At 44.1% G+C, this 22,072-nt stretch overlaps 1 protein-coding gene across 1 annotated transcript; it reads right to left on the reverse strand.

Moving 5' to 3' along the window:
• Positions 1–913: 913 nt before the first annotated feature.
• Positions 914–20,182, reverse strand: wnt7aa (wingless-type MMTV integration site family, member 7Aa). The gene is made up of 4 exons (XM_041981758.1): positions 19,942–20,182; positions 19,603–19,829; positions 16,260–16,531; positions 914–3,435 (listed from the first exon to the last, which is right to left on the reverse strand). Exons 1-4 carry the CDS (start codon positions 20,088–20,090, stop codon positions 2,956–2,958), a joined length of 1,128 nt encoding a protein of 375 aa, XP_041837692.1. The 5' UTR covers positions 20,091–20,182; the 3' UTR covers positions 914–2,955.
• Positions 20,183–22,072: the final 1,890 nt, after the last annotated feature.

Genomic DNA, 22,072 nt, shown 5'->3' on the forward strand with positions numbered 1-22,072 from the left:
ACCCGGTACTAGAAGGAGGACCCGATGAAGAGGACGTATGTTTTATGGCATGATGTTGTACATCTGGAGGTCTATTGCCTTATGAGGGGAGAGACTTCAGAAGAGTATATTCATCTTACTAAATTTTTATCCTGAACAAGACAAGTAATTTTATGGTCTTATTTTAGTTGTTTTTTCTAAATCAAATGTAAAGTTTCAGTTACTGTTTTAGAAGTGATGTGATAGACATGGATGATATTGGAATTGAAAACGAGGAGTTGACATAAGGTAAAGGTGTTTAGATATAATTTCTCCATCTGTTACATGCTGGGCATCTATTTCATGTTTAGAGAGTTAGTTGTCTCACCATTAGCAATGTGAGGCCTGTGACTGAGCTGTGGGAGAAACTGTCTGACCAAAGCTCGCTGGCCAGCTGCCTTTTCAGTGTCACGCTATTGAGGCAAAGGTTATACAAGAAATGTTTATTATTCTGGGAGTTAAGTCCTATTCTGCTGCTAGGATAGAAATCCTTTTTCACATCTCACCCTTGCAATTGTAAAGCCTCCTTCCCAACTTCTTCCCTTTGACCATCCCCACAAAAATAAATAGAATCCAAATATTATCTGGCTTTTGCAGGGTAACCATTTTGTTAATGGGATGTCTGGCCTTTCAATGAGGCGAGGAGCATTTTTGAGGCCCTGAGTGTGGTTGTTGTAGCAACATTGTTGAGGAGTGAATGAAGCAGATGTCGGAGTAATCCATCAGCTCCAGACTCCCACTGCTTGCTGAGGAACAGCGACATCCTCGACACTGAACACGGCTCCGTCACACCCATTTCACTCCCATCTGTCCACATTATCACAAAAAGCTTGAAATATGTTTATCAAACACAAAGCAGCCCACTCACATTTATTCTGAGACATTTATTAACTAAGAGCAAAAAATGAAATGGCAATGTGGTTTTACGTGGTACAGGCAAACAATCAGTTAAATTACAACCAGATCTTTAATGTGGACTCGGCATTAAAACCGAAAAACAGCATGATTTATGCAATCATGATCTTTTGATTCTACCCTCCCTCCTGTGATGAAGCCTTTTTCTGGTTCTTTCTACCATCAACCTGCCATGAACCCCATCATCCTTGTTTTAAATATAACTGTTAGGACTAGATACTGCAGATTAATCCATGCTTTCTACCTCAGAAAGGTTGCCAATTATGTTGTCAGATGAACATGTTGAGAAAACTATTCCTTTCATTGTTTTGAGTTTAAGCATGTGTTTGAAAATCAGGAACCAGTCTTTGAGTACTGTAAGGACCAGGCTTCAAGATGGATCAAGTAACAGGAGTTAGGACTGAACACCTGGTCAGGTATTCCTGCTTCTACCGTCACAACACTGCAATTTTCTTTCATCCCCCTACATCTACTGTCTAATAAAATACACAATATGTCTTAAAAATGTCCATATGATGGGAATCCCAGGTCGTTTTAGGGGATGCTTATAGAGAGCTGCTGCTGCAAAATGTGCGTTGTTTGAAGCATAAGAACTTTAATGCAACTGTCTAGTTTCTAAAATATGAATAGCTAGAAACAACATGCTTTAACCGCTGCAGAAGAATCTTTGCTTTATACAGCAAAGTCCTGCTTTTATCTTCCTCTCAACTTGGTTCCAACAATGTGGTTAAAGCTAGCAAAGTAGCTAGTATGAACAACAGATTACATGCTAACAAAGTAGCTAGTATGAACAACAGATTACATGCTAACAAGTAGCCAGTCTGAATCAGAAACTACAAGCTAGTTCGTATCTCAAGCTAGCAAAGTACAAGAGTTGTCATAACATTGAAACCACTTGCTTCTGTGAGAATAGCATCGGCTCCTCCTGCAGGATTACATTCCCAATACAGCCTTTTACAGTCTCTAAAATGTTTCATTGTTTTATAAGGAAAGATGATCTTAGGGAGCAGTGCTGAGTCCTAGAAGTTAAGTTCTAGAACAGCTGGGAGGTGAGGTTAAAACTTTGGCTCCCTAGGTTTTCTTCTCTACTTTTTTAGTAAGCAATACTGGAAATGTGTCAATAATGTGAAGCAACGGAGAAAGGCACAATTTAAAAACAGTGTTTCAGTGAGTCATTTTCTGTCTCAGTTACTGCACAGTAGGAAATGCTTAGAGAAAATAAAAAGTACAAAGTAGAAATAGAAAATAAATAAAAAATATTTATATAAAAATAATCTCTTACAAAATATATTCTGTTGATCAACATTGAGGGGAATTTTTGTCTGGAGGCTTGCATACAGTTAGCTTGAAATCAACATGGCTGCTTGGTCACAAACTCCACAACTTTCCAGACAACTAGCAACGAAGTGGAAGGGAGGTGGGACAGAAACATGTAGAAAGTAATAATGTTAAACCAAGTTCATAATCAGTAGTTCTTCTGACCGGCTTAATGCTGTCCGGGCATCAAATACAGCCTACCATTCAGTCCGGTTTAGGTCTGATCATTTCATTTTTTTAGCTCCAGTGTTTAAGTTGAAGAAAATGATCTTCTATTATAAGAAGTTTAAAAAATTATCAAGAATCTTTTTGCTCGTAAGTGCACTTTAAGTGAGTAAAACTAAAAATAACTAGATTCAGTCAACAGTGAAGTTTCAGTATGATCAGTAGTTCTTTTTAAATCAGTCAATAAGTTATTAATCTATAAAAAAAACAAAAAAGAAGGGTTAGAGGTGAATCATATTTTACCTGTAGACAAGAAAATGAAAAAGAGGTAAAATTTGCAGCATGAAATGGTAGTCTAAAAATGAAAATAATCTATATATGAGCCTACAGGTTGAGTCCAGTGTCCACAGGCATCCGCCAAGAGTGAGTGTTGTAATGCCAAGTCACCCCCACAGCGGCAGAAAACCCATGCTCTGTAATATATTAATCACACATGTGTTCAGTCTAACTGTGCATCCAAATAATCATTAATAAATATCTCTATTTACAGGTGTACACCTCTGTCCTCTCGCTGCAGGTGTTGCACTTGACGTAGCAGCACCACAGGAACTTGCAGTTGCACTGCCAAACACGGGAGTACTGGTGCGTGTTGTACCCCCGACCGCAGCACATCAGGTCGCAGCTGTTGGGCTGTTGAGCTGTCCGGTTGCAGAGGCGTCCCTGCGTCCCCATGCTGCCCGTCAGGAGGTCCGCCTCACAGTAGTTCGGTGACCTCTCAATGTAAACCAGTTCTGTGTCTTTGGGCTTGTGGTAGGAGTGGGGCTTCTTGGTCTTCAAGAAGGTGGGGCGCTTGTTTCGGCTAGCGCGCACCGGCTCCACATGAACTGCATGGTTGTATTTGTCTTTGAGGATGTATCCCAACTGCCGAAATTTAGGAAGAGTTGTCCAGCATGTCTTGGTGGTGCACGATCCAGAAACGCCATGACACTTGCACTCGAGGCGCATCCCTTTCTCCAAAACCTGCAACATGGAGGACACCCTTGTTTATTTCATGGACTAATACCTTTCATCATTTTTGTTAATGAATACTTTATTCTAAAAAAAAAAGATGATTGGCAAGTGAAAACTAATGCACAAGCAAATAAATAATATCATGTCCCCAGTTGTCATGTTGGATAAATAAACTAATCATTAAGCTGAGATGGACATTTGACTAGCACAACATTGAGAAATGTAGGCCAGGCATAAAGTTCAGTCCATAACAAGTTCTTAGAAGTGTAATTACAACTAGATGTAAAGTATGACTCTGGAAGAATTACTCTTGTACTTTATATTAGTGCTGAGCATCATACACTAGTTTTTATGATTTATCCATCAATCCATCCATCCATCCAGTTCCCAGGCCAGCTGAGAGATGTAGTCCCTCCAGCGTGTCCTGGGTCTTCCCTGGAACCTCCTCCTGGTGGGACGTGCCCAGAACACCTCACCAGGGAGACGTCCAGGAGGCATCCTGACCAGATGCCCGAGCCACCTCATCTGGCTTCTCTCGATGTGGAGGAACAGCGGCTCTACTCTGAGCCCCTCCTGGATCACCGAGCTTCTCACCCTATCTCTAAGGGAGAGCCCGGCCACCCTGCGGAGAAAAGTCATTTCAGCCGCTTGTATTCGCGATCTTGTTCTTTCGGTCACCACCCACAACTCATGGCCATAGGTGAGGGTAGGAACGTAGATCGACCGGTAAATCGAGAGCTTTGCCTTTTGGCTCAGCTCCTTCTTCACCACGACAGACCGATGCAGAGTCCGCATCACTGCAGACGCCGCACCGCTCCACCTGTTGATCACCCGCTCCATCCTTCCCTCACTCGTGAACAAGACCCCAAGATACGTGAACTTCTCCACTTGGGGCAGGACCCTATTACAGACCCGGAGAGAGCACTCCACCTTTTTCCGGCTGAGGACCATGGTCTTGGACTTGGAGGTGCTGATTCTCATCCCAGCCGCTTCACACTCAGCTGCGAATCGCTCCAGTGAGAGCTGAAGATCACGGCCCGATGAAGCCACCAGAACCACATCATCCGCAAAGAGCAGAGACCCAATCCTGAGACCACCGAACCGGATCCCCTCAACACCTCGACTGCACCTAGAAATTCTGTCCATAAAAGTTATGAACATAATCTGTGACAAAGGGCAGCCTTGGCAGAGTCCAACCCTGGTTTACTGCTAGCAATGCGGACCAAGCTCTGACACCGGTCATACAGAGACCGGACATTCAACCCCTAGGGGACATGGTCGAATGCCTTCTCCAAGTCCACAAAGCACATGTAGACATGTTGAGCAAATTTTCATGCCCCCTCCAAGACCCTGAAGAGAGTGTAGAGCTGGTCCACGGTTCTAAGACGGGGACGAAAACCACACTGCTCCTCCTCAATCCGAGGTTCGACTATCCAACGGACCCTCCTCTCCAGAACCACTAAATAGACCTTTACAGGGAGACACCCTCCGATCCTCTTTTTGAAGAGGGGGACCTCCACCCAGTCTGACAGTCCAGGGAACTGTCCATGTGATGCTGCAGAGGCGTTTCAACCACAGGCCAAAAAGGCCTGATAGGACTCCTTCTTCAGCTTGATGGTATCCCTCACCGCTGGTGTCCACCAATGAGTTCGAGGCTTTCTGATGCAACAGGCACCGACGACCTTATGGCCACAGCTCCAGTTAGCCGCCTCAACAATAGAGGCCCACTCAGACTCAATGCCCCCCACCTCACCCGAGACATGGTTGAAGCTCTGCTGTAGATGGGAGTTGAAACTCTTTCTAACAGGGGACTCTGCTAGACCTTCCAAGCAGACCCTTGGTCAGGCCTGACCAGCATCCTCCCCCACCATATGAGCCAACTCACCACCAGGTTTTTTGTTGTTCTTTTCATAAATCACCTAAAACAACTTCAGACCAGTTCAAAAGTACCAAACATTGAATCATTTAATTATCCATTAATCTGAGTCTGAGAATATAAGAAAAAAAGTGCATTTCCCTGCATCTGCCTACAATGGGAAACAGCTGAAACTGATGGAATCCAGTAAAAATGCCAAATATCACCACTTTTCTTCCAAATGAAATACTGACTTTGAAGAATGCCTGGTTTTAAACTGGAATGAAAGTGAGATTTAAAAAAAATGTAGTTTTAATGGAAGTCAGTGGGACATGTTTGTCCACAAAGTTCCAGAGGGACAAAAATGCATCAAGAAGTATAAAACACATGCATAAAAAAAAAAACTGGATTTTAAAAAACTGACTTAAAGAAGAGTTACTGCAACGTAAGACTAAAAATTGTTATTACCGTGAACAGCAGAAAAATAACCAAATAAAATAAAAAAAAATTAGAGTAGGACAGAAGAAACTAAGATCAGAGCCCCTTAATCCTCAGACAAAACTGTAAAAGATGGAGGCCGCTGGAGTCAGATTTCACTGGTTTGCTAGATGACAGAAAGAGGAGGAGGTGGATAGAGAAAGCCAGCACCATCACAATCCAGCCAAAGACCTCGTTCTGATCATTTCTGAGGAGAAAAATGGATTCAGGGTGAAGATCCAGAGTCACTGAATGTTATAATGTTTTCTCTTCTACAACGTACAGTTGTCATGACAACAGAATCAACTATTCTTAAATGATCTACTGAATTAATTGTTCTCTTAGTCTGTGGAAATCTGGTAAACACCCAGCCAAGGATTAAAACACAGAAATGACAAAAACAGTGAAAGTGGTTTAACTCCGTAGTACCATGATTTATCATTTTGGTCATACTTCCCAGCACCAGTTTATATCACATAAATCTGATGCAGATTTAGTCAACTAATTTTTTCAACTGACTAAAACTCACCTCATCAGATGATTAAATTCTGACTGAATAACAATGTAGCAAGATAACAAACTTTAAACCCAGTTTATAATTTATTCTGGTAGGTGTGTAGAAATTTTCCATAATAAACATGAAGGAGGCGTGCAGGTTCTGCTGAACAGTCTGACATATTGCAGGAATACTTCAACAGGTTGGGACAGACGTTTTCCTGGCATTCCGGATGAATGTAAGCATTCCTGAGATCTCCGAACTGCTACAGTATGTCATCCTATGGCTAGCAGCGATGCTTGGGCCATTCTTTTACAAGACAGGATGTGCTTCAAAACGCCATCATGGAATAAATCGCCTGATTTATTCCATGATCCTGTTGGATGTCAGTCAGCGATCAGACCTGAGCAAACGCAGCCGTTACTACAAGCTGTTCTGGCACTTAACGCAGTCCAGGCCACATTAGCTGATGAATGCATCAGATTGTTGGTATATATAGCTGCAACCTGTGATAAATGATAATATAAATATATATGTGTAACAAATAATTGCAAATAATTATAGCCCAGCCATAAATCCCACGACAGATTGTGTTTCTGTCATTCCTTGATCAGCATGACCAAGACAAAATTATCACCATGAAACAAAACTGTAACTTCAAGAACTTATGTCTCTGCACTGGTGGTGGGAAAAGTTGTTTTTTAGATGCTTGGCGATGCAGAAGTGGGCGATTCAGTCGATGTGCAAATGTTTTGGGTTTTTTTGTTAATTTTTTTAACCTGTCCAGCAGAATGATAGTGTGACAATTTTTTTCTGCCAAGGGGAGGTTTATGGATACAAGGCTCCTCTTGATAATCTCATTCATTTATTTATTTACTTTGAATTATTGGACCTATGTAATCTTGCTGGACCTGACCGGAGGGGACAGAAAAAGAAGTAAGATAGCAAAAGATAAAGCAGAAAGAAAAAAGAGGAGACAAAAACACCACAGACAGAAGCAACGATCCTTCAATCCACACTATCACCATAAACAAACAGACCAGAAAATTTCATACGGCTTTTACAGAAACACAGAGCTGACAGTAATCAAGTTCCTAAATAATACCCCCCCCCCCCCCCCCCCAAAAGAAACATATCACAACAACAATTGAAGTACTAGATACACACTCACAGAGAAATAACAAAATTATCCTAGTATACAATCACACTGGACAACTCAGTAACTGTCAGCATGCAGAGGATGAGGAGTGATTAGTGATGAGAAGTGGTGAGTGAGATCATGCAAATGCGACCACGCCTCTATGGAGGTCAGAGGCAGACCAGGGCCACCCAGAGACCCGGGCCATCAGCAGCAATCCCAGACCAAGAACCCAAGCCCCCCACATCAAAGACGACCCCAGTACCACCCAGAGGGGATGGAGGAGAGCCCCCACGGTCATGGGGCACAGGCCCCAGTGGGCCAAGATCGGCAGCTGCCGACCCCCCCAGACAACCACCCGGCGTGGGCCAGCACTCACCCCAATGTTACAGCCGCACACCCCGAAAACCAGGGCACCATTGACAACCCCGCACCCTCCACCCACTCCAACCTCCACCCCATATAACCCCTCACTTACAACCTCCCCTGTGCCATACCCATAAACAATCACTTTCACACAACCACATTACGCATAAACTTCCCACCATGTCCCATGGGGACGTCCCCAGCGGATCAGAGGACAGCAAGCCCCATATCCGGCCTCCACCCCTCCAGTTATCAGTGGTACCAGTTGCTGACCCCACATTTCTGTCCTCTCCACCCCCAAATGGTCCTGGAAGATGGCCATCTTTCCTGCTTCTGATCCTGATGGAGGTTTTCCTTTCTGGTTCTTGTCCTAATTGAGGTTTTCCCTCCTGGTTCTGGTCCTGAAGGAGGTTTTCTTTCCTGGTTCTGGTCCTGATGGAGGTTTTTATTTCTGATTATGGTCATGATGGCGGTTTTCCTTCCTGGTCCTGGTCATGATGGAGGTTTTCTTTCCTGGTCCTGGTTCTGATGGAGGTTTTCCTTCCTGGTTCTGGTCATGATGGCGGTTTTCCTTCCCGGTCCTGGTCATGATGGAGGTTTTCCTTCCTGGTCCTGGTTCTGATGGAGGTTTTCCTTTCTGGTTCTAGCTCTGATGGAGGTTTTCCCTCCTCGTCCTGGTAGAGGTTTTCCTTCTTGATTCTAGTCCTGAAGGAGATTTTCTTTCCTGGTTCTGGTCCTGGTGGAGGTTTTCCTTCCTGGTCCTGGTTCTGATGGCGGTTTTCCTTCCCGGTCCTGGTCATGATGGAGGTTTTCTTTCCTGGTCCTGGTTCTGATGGAGGTTTTCCTTCCTGGTTCTGGTCATGATGGCGGTTTTCCTTCCCGGTCCTGGTCATGATGGAGGTTTTCCCTCCTGGTTCTGGTCCTGAAGGAGGTGTTCTTTCCTGGTTCTGGTCCTGATGGAGGTTTTTATTCCTGATTATGGTCATGATGGCGGTTTTCCTTCCCGGTCCTGGTCATGATGGAGGTTTTCTTTCCTGGTCCTGGTCATGATGGCGGTTTTCCTTCCCGGTCCTGGTCATGATGGAGGTTTTCCTTCCTGGTCCTGGTTCTGATGGAGGTTTTCCTTTCTGGTTCTAGCTCTGATGGAGGTTTTCCCTCCTCGTCCTGGTAGAGGTTTTCCTTCTTGATTCTAGTCCTGAAGGAGATTTTCTTTCCTGGTTCTGGTCCTGGTGGAGGTTTTCCTTCCTGGTCCTGGTTCTGATGGAGGTTTTCCTTCCTAGTCCTAGCTCTGATGGAGGTTTTCCCTCCTCGTCCTGATAGAGGTATTCCTTCTTGGTTCTAGTCTTGAAGGAGGTTTTCTTTCCTGGTTCTGGTCCTGAAGGAGGTTTTTATTCCTGGTTCTGGTTCTGATGGAGGTTTTCCTTCCTGGTCCTGATGCGGGTTTTCCTTCCTGATACTGGTTCTGATGGAGGTTTTCCCTTCTGGCCCTGGTCCTGAAGCAGGATTGTCTTCCTGGTTCTGGTCCTGAAGGAGGTTTTTTTTCCTGGTCCTGGTTCCGATGGAGGTTTTCCTTCCTGGTCCTAGCTCTGATGGACGTTTTCCTTCCTCGTCCTGATGGAGGTTTTCCTTCTTGGTTCTAGTCCTAAAGGAGGTTTTCTTTCCTGGTTCTGGTCCTGATGGAGTTTTTCCTTCCTGATTCTGGTCCTGATAGAGGTTTTCCTTCTTGGTTCTGGTTCTGATGGAGGTTTTCTTTCCTGGTTCTGGTCCTGATGGAGGTTTCTCTCCTGATTCTGGTCCTGAAGGAGGTTTTCCGTCCTGTTCTAGTCCTGAAGGAGGTTTTCTTTCCTGGTTCTGGTCCTGATGGAGTTTTTCCTTCCTGATTCCGGTCTTGATGGAGGTTTTCCTTCCTGGTTTTGGTCCTGGTGGAGGTCTTCATTCCTCGTTCTGGACCTGATGGAGGTTTTCCTTCCTGTTTCTGCTCCTGAGGGATGTTTTCCTTCCTGTTCTGGTCCCAATGGATGTTTTTATTCCTGATTATGGTCATGATGGCGGTTTTCCTTCCCGGTCCTGGTCATGATGGAGGTTTTCTTTCCTGGTCCTGGTCATGATGGCGGTTTTCCTTCCCGGTCCTGGTCATGATGGAGGTTTTCCTTCCTGGTCCTGGTTCTGATGGAGGTTTTCCTTTCTGGTTCTAGCTCTGATGGAGGTTTTCCCTCCTCGTCCTGGTAGAGGTTTTCCTTCTTGATTCTAGTCCTGAAGGAGATTTTCTTTCCTGGTTCTGGTCCTGGTGGAGGTTTTCCTTCCTGGTCCTGGTTCTGATGGAGGTTTTCCTTCCTAGTCCTAGCTCTGATGGAGGTTTTCCCTCCTCGTCCTGATAGAGGTATTCCTTCTTGGTTCTAGTCTTGAAGGAGGTTTTCTTTCCTGGTTCTGGTCCTGAAGGAGGTTTTTATTCCTGGTTCTGGTTCTGATGGAGGTTTTCCTTCCTGGTCCTGATGCGGGTTTTCCTTCCTGATACTGGTTCTGATGGAGGTTTTCCCTTCTGGCCCTGGTCCTGAAGCAGGATTGTCTTCCTGGTTCTGGTCCTGAAGGAGGTTTTTTTTCCTGGTCCTGGTTCCGATGGAGGTTTTCCTTCCTGGTCCTAGCTCTGATGGACGTTTTCCTTCCTCGTCCTGATGGAGGTTTTCCTTCTTGGTTCTAGTCCTAAAGGAGGTTTTCTTTCCTGGTTCTGGTCCTGATGGAGTTTTTCCTTCCTGATTCTGGTCCTGATAGAGGTTTTCCTTCTTGGTTCTGGTTCTGATGGAGGTTTTCTTTCCTGGTTCTGGTCCTGATGGAGGTTTCTCTCCTGATTCTGGTCCTGAAGGAGGTTTTCCGTCCTGTTCTAGTCCTGAAGGAGGTTTTCTTTCCTGGTTCTGGTCCTGATGGAGTTTTTCCTTCCTGATTCCGGTCTTGATGGAGGTTTTCCTTCCTGGTTTTGGTCCTGGTGGAGGTCTTCATTCCTCGTTCTGGACCTGATGGAGGTTTTCCTTCCTGTTTCTGCTCCTGAGGGATGTTTTCCTTCCTGTTCTGGTCCCAATGGATGTTTTCCATTCTGCACTGCTCCCGATGGAGGTTTTCTTTCCTGGTCCTGGTCATTTTGGAGGTTTTCCTCGGCTAGGTCATCATTTATATGAATTGGTTAATATGTACAGGTATTATAAACTGGACTAATGTATGCTCATAACATAAAGCACACACATCAGGTCTTTCAAAAACACAAAACCAAACTCTGGTCTCCATGAAGACTGGAAAGCCCTAGTTTTGTTGACAACATCTGTAAAGCGTGGGTCTCTGGGAATGTGGTTGGGACTGTGCATACAGCTCCGCGGGGATTGTGGGGGGGAGCTGCCACTTAAACCCAAGAACTCAGGCCACACATAAAGCGATGGTCATCATAACTCTGCGAGGTGCCAGCGTGCCAGCGTTTATGCCACGGGGCGCCACCTGTGGCATGAGAGCAAAAGTTTGCCAACCCCTGATCTACACAATTATGGAGAGGAATGGAAAACAAACTTTGAGACGGTAAAACTATGATCACGTCAGAATCAGTTTACCAGTTGCCTTGGCGACTAAGAGACAGTTTGGTTTGTTACCAGATGGGTACATTTCTAGCAGACTGCTAGCAGATTTCTAGCTCTGGTGAAACTGAGGGTGAAGGAGAGGAACCTTGCATGAGCATTTCATCCTGCAGGAACCCTTGCTGGCACTGCAGAAGCCTCACCCTGCTATTTAATTATTCCACTCTGATGTAGCCTCAGACTTTCTGGAGTCTCGAGGGGTAATAGTCAAAAGCCTTGGATGCAGTGTGGTCATGCCCCAGAGACCTGACAAGCAGTTAATTCACAGAGCTCACTGAAGTGCAGTCCCATGGAAGCTGCTGCTGTTTGTCTAACAAAGCCAGCGTAAGCCTTCTGCAGCACCTTCTATACTCCTGTTTGCTCTTCTCAAGAAACTGGAATCTTGCTGCTTAAAACACACAGATTTACATCATCTCCAATTAAACATGAAAGCTTTACTACAATAATTACAGAGGAATCGGTTTAGAAAGAGATTCACACGCTGAATCACGTGACTAAAGCTAGACCTCAAACCTGAAGCTTCAGTTCTACACACGGCCCTGAAATCCATGCAGACGAGATGGTCTGGAGGATGGGTTTGTCTTCATGAAACAAACAAAAACAGGCTGTTCAGGAACTCGTTTCTAATTCTATACCACAGAAACAATTTATCCAGACTTGTTAAACTTCCAGGTTTTCCTTAGTGAAAAGTTTGGAAAAGTTGTAGGAACCTTTACACGATACAGCTGGATGGATGATGGATGGACGGACGGATGGATATCAGCACCTATCATGGTTAACCTTTAACCAACCAGATCAATGAAAAGCAGCCTCCTGGTTACATCACACTCTTACTAAAACCAGTCGGGAGAAAACTGAAACCATCTTTTCCATCCAGAATATCCTTCAGTCTCAATGTTTGCGTTTTAGTTTGTTTGCAGTGAATAAATTCTGTCTGGTTCTGAAATATAAACATTTAATCCCCTAAGGTGAACCCAGAAAAGACGTTCAGAAACAGATTTTCGCTCCACAGTCTGGGGACCACACAATTCCTCCTTGAAAAAAAGACAGGTTCGCCTCTGCCTTAACTCCAAAAGTTCGGAGCTGATTATCTCGCACAAGTCCTGTGATCACCCCCGTAAACCAGCACTAGCTACTGTTCAGCGTAACAACATTTTACTTCAGAAGTGGTGGTACGGCCGTCACATGATCACTCTACACCAATCAGAGGCCAGCTTCTGGTAAACAGAAAAGAAAGATGGCTACCTCCCTGGATTCACTGAGCAGCACTGATAGAGAAGAAAATGTCCCAAAAATCATGGAAATTGGACAGACAGGAGCTGGATTATATACATAGACATGTTCATGAAGATCGACGAGGCAAATAGATTGGAAAGCGAAAGTGTCTTAAACTACATTTGATGACATTCTGTACTTGCTAACTTGCCTGTGCTTTTTTTTAGAAAACAGAACCTCTGGTCTGCATTTGTTAAACGGCTGTAGATTTCCTTTAGTAGTCTGGAAAAAGTATTGTAATGAATATGTAAATAATAAAAAAACATATCCTAATGTAGTTGTTTTCAAGTTAATTTACACAAACACTTATTTCATTCAAGTCAATTGAACAATTTGCCAAGCCAACTTTGTTTATAAAGCACCTTACTGAACCAAAGTGCTCAACAGAAAACAGCTAAGAAACTAAAATAAAAATAGTAAAAAGAAAAAGCAATAAAAGCTAAACAATACAAAAAACAATGAGAGTAAAAAAAAAAGCAACTCATACTGGTTGAAACATATTAGCTGCCTTAGCGTTAGCGGCTGATGTAGGATGTTGCAGTCTTAGCATTAGCTGCTAATGTGGGAGCCTGTGTTCTTAGCATGAGCTGTTAAAGTGAGAGCCCACGGCCTTAGTGTTAGCTGCTGATGTGGGAGCCTGTGTTCTTAGCATGAGCTGTTAAAGTGAGAGCCCACGGCCTTAGTGTTAGCTGCTGATGTGGGAGCCTGTGTTCTTAGCATGAGCTGTTAAAGTGAGAGCCCACGGCCTTAGTGTTAGCTGCTGATGTGGGAGCCTGTGTTCTTAGCATGAGCTGTTAAAGTGAGAGCCCACGGCCTTAGTGTTAGCTGCTGATGTGGGAGCCTGTGTTCTTAGCATGAGCTGTTAAAGTGAGAGCCCACGGCCTTAGTGTTAGCTGCTGATGTGGGAGCCTGTGTTCTTAGCATGAGCTGTTAAAGTGAGAGCCCACGGCCTTAGTGTTAGCTGCTGATGTGGGAGCCTGTGTTCTTAGCATGAGCTGTTAAAGTGAGAGCCCACGGCCTTAGTGTTAGCTGCTGATGTGGGAGCCTGTGTTCTTAGCATGAGCTGTTAAAGTGAGAGCCCACGGCCTTAGTGTTAGCTGCTGATGTGGGAACCTGCTGTCTTAGCATTAGCTGCTAATGCGGAAGCCTGTGGTCTTAGCGATAGTGGCTGATGTCGGAGGTAATAAGCTGCTAAACAGTTTACAGGTGAATGTAATTCAGTTGTGAATGAAAACATTTGAATGTGGCATCGTCTTAGAGAGACATTTGAACAAATTTAGATCAATTAACCAATGTTTTTAACCCAACTCTAATTAATTCTAGTTAAAACCATATCAGTGATGCAGGGAAATATTAATTCCTCTGCTCTAATGTGCAGTTTGTAGATTGGGAAACTCTTGGGAAACGCTTAGCATTAGACAAGACAGATGCGGCCTATGTAGAACAACTCTGATATTTACCACAGTTGAGTTGTTTGGTCGAGTGGCTCTATCCTGTCATATGCTGATAGTTTGAGGATAATATTTTGTGCTCTGGCTGCACCAACAACTTAATAAAAACAGCCACAGCCACATAAAACTAGAAAATCACAAACCAGGTGTAAAAACGTTCACCATGAGAACAGCAGCTAATACTGGTGTTGACGGTTGATAAACCACATGTTTACGCAAGATTTCATTAACAACCGGAACAACATAGTTCTCAGAAACAACAAGTCGCCGAGAGACATCCGGACTACAGGCGGTACTGGGCGCAGCCGTCCTTAAATCTGGAACCTCTGGTTTTTCAGCAACTCCTGAGTTCTCTGTTAGGACAACAAGGTCACTTTGTCATATTCAGCAAAAATTCCTTGGGAAATGGCTGAAAGGCATGATTAAAATGTGTGTTCATAGTTTTCCTGCTACGAAGCAAGTAAGTGAATCTAACGGAGAAGAGACCGGCATGACTCCAGAAACTGGCTTTTAGAGCTGTCATCTTTAAAGATGTTTAGGAGTTTGTCTGCAGAGATGGACGAGCCTGCCGGGGAGGGGACAACCTCAGCAGGACTCTTTAAATTAGTCCGTCTTAATGTACGCTTGAAACTAAACCATCACAGTTAACCAGTGTCTTCATTCGGCTCCTTTTCAGACTAAACCTGTTATATCTTTCATTAAACTCTTTCTTTTATTTTTGTTACTTTTTTACTTATACGTTGTTTTCATTTTCAAAATAAATGAAAAAATACAAAATTGTAGTGAAACAGTTGTATGAGAATATTGAAACTTACAGATAAAAAGTGATTTAAACGTAAATTTAACCTCATCCACGGTGCACATTACCAGACAACGAGCCCAAATCCGGAGGGAACCCCATCTCCTGTAAACTGTTTCAGGAAGGTCCTGCAGGTTGCATTGATCTGTCATCAGACTTCCTGCTTCTGTTTGCTGGTAAACATCATGGTAAACGTGGCTTGGTCTTGGTCGCGGCTTCATCACAACGTGCATCTTAACTAGATTCCCAGAGTGGAAACTTTGGTCCATGTGACCACTGGAACTTTAGGAGTGGGGTTGAAGATCAATTCACACTCAGAAGTGATGATATGCTGCGTTATACTTTATACAAAGACTACGACCAAAACCATTAAGAACCAGTACTTGATGGTTTTGGCCATAGTCTTCATAGATCGGGTGGAGGATGAAGAAAAACACTGGAAACACTGGAATCCTCATTGGATGTCGCCATCCTGCGTTAGGTTAACTGGCAACAGGTCAGTAACATGACTGGGTATGAAAGGAGCATTTCAGAGAGGCAGAGTCTCTCAGATGGAAAGATGGACAGAGGCTCACCAATCTGAGATAAACTGGATCTAAAACTGGAACAATTTCAGAAAAATGTTCCTCAGACTTTGAAGATCCTCCATCTACAGTGTAGAATATCATCAGAAGATTCAGAGAATCAGGAGGAATCTCTGTATTCATGGGACAAGGGTGGATGCTGGTGATCTTCTGCATTAAAAGCAGACATGATTCTCTACTGTAAACCACTGCATGGACTCAGGAAGACTTCCAGAAACCACTGTCTGTGAACACAGTTCACCCTGAAACCCACAAATGCAGGTTAAAGCTCCATCATGCAGAGAAGAAGCCAGATGTGAACAGGATCCAGAACCAGCTTCTTCCGTCTCTCTGGACCAAAGCTCATTTAAAATGGTCTGAGGCAAAGTGTAAACCTGGATGAAGATGTGAACTAGTTTGTGGAAAGCATATTCACATTGCCCAATTAGCCTAAGTAATTAATATTGTATAATTAATATCTGACAGATTTACGCATTCCAGCTGCCAGCATTCCTCCTGGCTGTTGCTACGGCAACAGTGCTGCTTCTGTTGATAACCCGCTTCGTAGTACCGCTGATCCAGATCTGGAATGCCTGGGTAAGTCCACCCAGGTAGAGATATCCGGGTACGTTAATCACGCTTCTTCGTACAGGCCTCTGACGTTCTTGAACATGAGCTTGTAGTTGTTGCAGTGTCATTATTTTTCCTGGCAGCCTTTTCATAAACTTGCTCTCTCCCTGTAACAGTTTGGGTGGCAACCTGCAGGAGAACCGGTTTCCTGTATCGGATCTGGACATACCTTGCGTCCCACTTCATTGTTGTGCAGATTCATGAGCGTCCTGGCATTCTGCTTGATCTCTCGTGCATCTACGAACACTTTAGAGAAGCCCAGGCCATAGTGGACATCTGCAGAGCAGCCCCCCCACTTCCAGCCCTCCTCCTGGTTGTAGAAACCCTGCTTCTCCTTGTCGCAGCCGCAGCCGCTCAGGCTTCCCTGGGTGCAGGCTGTGGTGACGGCGTGGGCCACCCCCGCAGCAATGATGGCGTAGGTGAATGCCGCCTCTTTGCTGCCTGAAACGAAATAAAAAACACTCATCAGACTTGCAGACAACAGGATTCAGTCTTTCAGGCGCTGTCAAGCCTCCTCACATACCTGGCATAGCTGATTCAAACCAGCCCATTAGATTCATGATATAAGCCAACTTTAATACGTTAATCAAGATCTCATTGAGCAGATAACCTTCAGGGGAAGCTCTGAACCATGGAAGAGAGGAACAAGCTTTGATAAAAGAAGTATTTCTGTAGAAGCAGGGCAGTTTTTCATGTATTGCTTCTGAGTTGTGATTGGGTGTGTTACTGCTCTGTGATTGGACTGTTTAGTCGTTGTTTGAGGCAGTAAAGTTGGAGACAAAAGAGGGAAAGTTTTGGTTTTTTTCCCAGCAGCTGTCAGGCTGGGATCCACCCTGTGGAGGTGAAGCTGAGAAGCATGCACAGCCTCCCTACATGGACACATTTCCACCCCATAAATCTCAGCCCTTCAGGGCTTTTATTAAGCGGAGATGCCTCCTGTTGGAGCGCGGGGAAGCCTCCAGGCCGGAGCCATGAAGCTGCAGCACGAGATGTGATCAGAGCAGCCGTGTTCACTACCAGGTTCCAGTAAATCCTGCTTCTCAAACCTTTTTCAGCAATGCACCCGATCAATGCAGAGCTGGTTGCCTGGAAACGGGTAAACAAGGCTGTCCCATCAGCTGATTTGTTACAGTTCAGCGTTAAAACAACATGTTTTAATCATGATGGGTGATGATAATCATGACTGAATTTATATCAAACCTTTTCTCATCAGTAAAATCTGTGTTCATGGTGAATGTGTGAACAACAAAGACGTCCTCTCCTGATGTTTCCCTCCAAACCATCAACATTTTTCCTCTCACGTCTGTGGATTCATCCAGTCTGTTCCCATGTTATCTGTCCTGCAGCTAACTGAGTGCTCAGACCCAGATTTTAGTTTCTGTCCATCATCGTCTCTGCAGGACATCAGCAGCAGCATCAGCAGGAGGAGGAGGAGGAGCACGTCTTCACATCATCGAGGTGTTTCTGGCCTCCAGGGTTTCTTCTCTGGTGGCTTCGCGCCTGATGTTCTGGTTCATGCTGCTGTTAGCTACCTTCGACCCACATCTCAAACATCATGTCCTGGCTGGGCTGCAGCATTTTTCCCGTCACACTGATGAGTTTTCCCGCCTCTGCTTTCACCTTCTCTGGTTCTGGACTCTGCTTTCAGCATCAACGCTACGATTCATTCAGGTTTCAGGTGATCAGTAGCTCCGTTTCCATGGAGAGATTCTGACATGAAATCAACTCATCTGAGATTCCAGCCGACACGTTTCCATGGACAAGAAATGAAGCGATCGATTAGTTGTGTCCAGCTCTGTTTCAGGTCTTTCATCAGGTCTCTGAAGCTCCACCTGATCAATCAGAAACATCCAGCGCAGAAAGCATCAGGCCAATTGGATCAGCTGGGGTGTTTACGCGATGCTTTTTATTCTGATTGGATGTTTAGTCGGATCAATAGTTCTCCATGTAGGTGCAACTAGTGACTGACAGGTGATGTTATCTGGTTTGAGCCAGTATGAGCCAGAAATCCTGGTTTGTTATTAAGCTAAATATAAATTTTAGTTTTATTGATATTACAGCATTATTATAAATTTTTCATGCAGACTATTTTGTTGTTGTTATTGTTTTTGTTTGTTTTGCCTCCATGCAAAGAAACGCTGCAGGACTGGTTCCAGGACGGAGCTGCACCTGCATCCTCTGAAAGAAACATGGCTTTTACTCTAAATTAAAGGAGCATTGTGGCAGAGATCCAGATGGCGAGCCGCTCGGGTCCAGCTGACCTGCACACCCGTTGTTTTATTCCGCTGGACTGGAACGCTGATAACATCCTCCCAACCGGGCGGCTCGGCCGGTCCACGGTCCCACAGAGACCATATTCCTGCTGATTGTAGCTGGACAGACTCTACGTCCACATCCACCAGACGTGAAGACATAACAGCAAATATAGTCGTCCTGTAACATTTATAATAATCCTGTAATAATGTAATCCATGTAATAAAATATAAATATAAGCTTATAAACTAAACTTTATATTCAGTTTAATAATACAAAAAGCAGGTCACCTCCAGACCAGGACTTCTGACTCACTGAGAAGAGATCACCTGTCAGTCACCTGTTACGGTGAAACAATAGACTCACCAGTTGAATCGTAGCGTTGATGCTGAAAACAGAGTCTAGAACCAGAGAAGGTGAAAGCAGAGGCGGGAAAACCCGTCAGTGTGATGGGGATAATGCTGCAGCCCAGCCAGGACATGATGTTTGAGATGTGGGTCGAAGGTAGCTAACAGCAGCATGAACCAGAACATTTAACGGTGTTTACACATCGTACTGATGAGAAGACGTTTGGTATGAATTCAGTCCTGATTATTATCATGGTTGGTGTTGAGCTGCAGCTGATGCTGCAGGCTGTTCACCTCTGAGGGGAACAGACGCTGTAGTGGAGCGTCTCTGGGCAAAGCTGCAGGACTTGCAGGTAAATGTGAAACTTGTCTGAACTTGAAGCTTTTGGGGAGGGGATGAACATACATGGAGGCTGAGCTCAGAGCGGATGAAGTCAGTTTGCCTTCATCACATTCAGACAGATGGAAAAGTGGCTCGTGCTGCTGTTGAGATGCAACCAAGTGAAATCAGAGGAGCTGCAATCCTGAGACCACAGGATGAACTTTCACTGGCTTATCAATCATATTTCCGTATGTGAGCGAGCATCGCCTCCAGCTTTATTCCACCCTCACCATCAATTTTCCCACCGAGCTTTGGCTCACAGCTACACCCCCCTCACACACACACACACACACACACACACACACACCCTCTCCCCCTCCCTTCCACACGCACACACACACACACACACACACACACACACACACACACACACACATCTGTCCAGGGGTCACAGGTCGAGCACAGGGGAGGAATGTCTGCTCCAGCTATTTCTCCTCACAAACACCAACATGCAGGAATGATTTTACAGATGGAAAAACATGTTTCTGTCTCTGAACGCCCCCCCCCGCGCGTGTTATGCAGCCACGTACCCACTTTCAGCTCCTTCCCGAACACGGTCCTCTCCCCCAGGGCCGAGCAGTTCCAGCGTCCGTGTCGGAACTGGAACTGGCACTCACTGATCCCCATCTGGACCCCCTCCCCGACCACTATGATGGCGTCGGGTCTGCTCTGACAGATAGTCCGCTGCCGGGGGGCCAAGCCGGGGATCTTATTGCAGATGATGCTCGCTCCCAGCGCGACCACCGAGGACAGACCCCTGCGGGGAAGGAGAGGGTTAAAGGTGGAGCTGCTGCAGGTGTTTCAGGGCAGACGTTCACCTGAGAGGCCTGATGATGGTCTTCGCAGAGACCCGGACCCCCCAGACTCACCCTATCTGCAGGTACAGGACTCCGAAGCAGAGGAGGATCTGGTAGACCCAGCGGCGGCTCTTCCTGCTCATGTTGTGCGGGTTAAGCCTCCAGGTGTTCCGGACTGCGGACGGGAACGCGGAGAGACTCCAGGCGCGTCCTGCTTTCATCTGGTGGGGGTCCGGGGGTGGGAGCCCGCGGGGGGGGCATTGGGGCTGATGTTTCCAGGTAACACGGCTCGGCTCGGCTCGGCTCGGCTCGGCTCAGACTGCGTCCCTATGTGCGTCTTTCTTTCCGCGCGCGTGTTGGTACCTTTTTCTATCGGGGGCGTGTTCAGCGGAGGGTCTGCCTCCTGCGCGCGCGCCCATCCCTCAGGTGCACGCGGGAAGACCCAGCTCAGACCAACTTTCAGCTTTTTAGCTCAACAACAATCCGGTTATAAAGCATGATGAAGATGAAAACATCTGCTTTAAAATCGATTATTAATCCAGATGTTGTTCGTCTTTATTAAGTCACATGAATACTTTGTACTTTTACTACTTACAGTTAAATACCTTTTTATTTTATTTATTGGGCTGATCAATAAATCAAATGGCACAAATGTTTCTAATTATTTTAGTAAGAGGTAAAAACATTAGAAATAAACTATTTTCTATCTTCCACCCAAAATGTCTCAAAGTTTCTTCTGTTTGGTTTCTTGGTTTATTCTTGTTTCTCTATTATGATGATTAATAATAAGTTATTAAGGAATAATAAATAAAAACATCATCTGATGATCTCCAGCTCCACATCGCCTACTGGGAGGAAACCAGTTCTCCCATATTGACCTCATATCAGCAAAAATGATAATAATACAATAAAAATAATTTATTTTATTAAGAAGTAGATTATTTCTTGCTCTAAATACTTTAGAGTTTGTATTATTAAGAAAAGTTTATTGTGTGTTTGCATTTTTCATTTTATCAATCTGGCCATTTGCTGCATTATTTCTGCTGTATTTCTCCACATTAAGTCATGTACAATAAAATGAACCTAAAGTATAAAATAGTTTCTGAAATAGCTCATTTTACCCGGATGGAAGCTTCCCAACAGATCTCTCTGTTTACATCGTCGATGATTAATTCTCTCATGATTCCTAAACAACATAAAATTAGTTTTATTCATATTTACTTATATCAAACCTCTTTTAGTTTATTTAGTTCTTCTGTGATCACCTCCAGAAGCTGCTGCTGATCCACACCTGAACAGAAAATATTTCTCAAAAAAGTACAAAGAAAACTTCAAACATCATAAGCATCATAAACATTTCTGCACCTAAAACTGATCCTTAAAGCATGTTTAAGCTATTTTACATTTAAAGCAAATTCACGTGGATGCATGATAAATCTTCACAAACTCACTCAAAAGATCTCCCATCAAATCAAATAATTTTATTTCTAAAGGACTTAAAAAAAACAACATAACAAGTGAAAAGAAAAAAAAAAACAAGTCAGAAAAACTAAATCTGAAATTTGAAGCAGGAGTTAGAATGAAATAAAGATAAAACAGAAAAATAAAACAGATATTAACCCACAGGTGCTTAAAAACAATTAAAGTTTAGAAAGAAAAGGTAAAAGCGAAGACAGAGACAACAACTCACTCAGGGCTGAAGGACATGCTGGACTAAAAGTCATTTTTAAAGGTTTTAAAGATAAAATTAAAGTTGACGCTCCTTATTTCAGTCTGACATAAATAAAGTTTTTAAATCCTGTAACGCCAGAAAATTGTTTTTATATCTAAAATCTTTATTTCACCCAAGGATAAATAAATAATTGGCATATGTGTCCAGTTTATTTCCTTGTAATAGGTCAGAAAAAAATTGCAGGACAAAAGGTGTCCACCAGGGGGCAGAAGAGTTGTAGATTGTAAACAACCGGGTTTGGAGCAAAGTTTTTACAATGAAATGAGTAATTATGTCTCATAAAGTAAATAAAATGTGATAAATTATGCGATGTGATAAAGCAGGAATAAACGGATTTTAGTTTTGGTTTCTTATTCAAAACAATCTGATCTCCATTAAAATAACAACATAGTACCCTAGAAATAATATTTTACTACAAAAAATAACATTATCAACATGTAAACTATTGTTTTAGAAACATTATAAAACATT

The sequence above is a fragment of the Melanotaenia boesemani genome, chromosome 3 (assembly GCF_017639745.1).
Source record: "Melanotaenia boesemani isolate fMelBoe1 chromosome 3, fMelBoe1.pri, whole genome shotgun sequence".
Lineage (NCBI taxonomy): Eukaryota > Metazoa > Chordata > Actinopteri > Atheriniformes > Melanotaeniidae > Melanotaenia > Melanotaenia boesemani.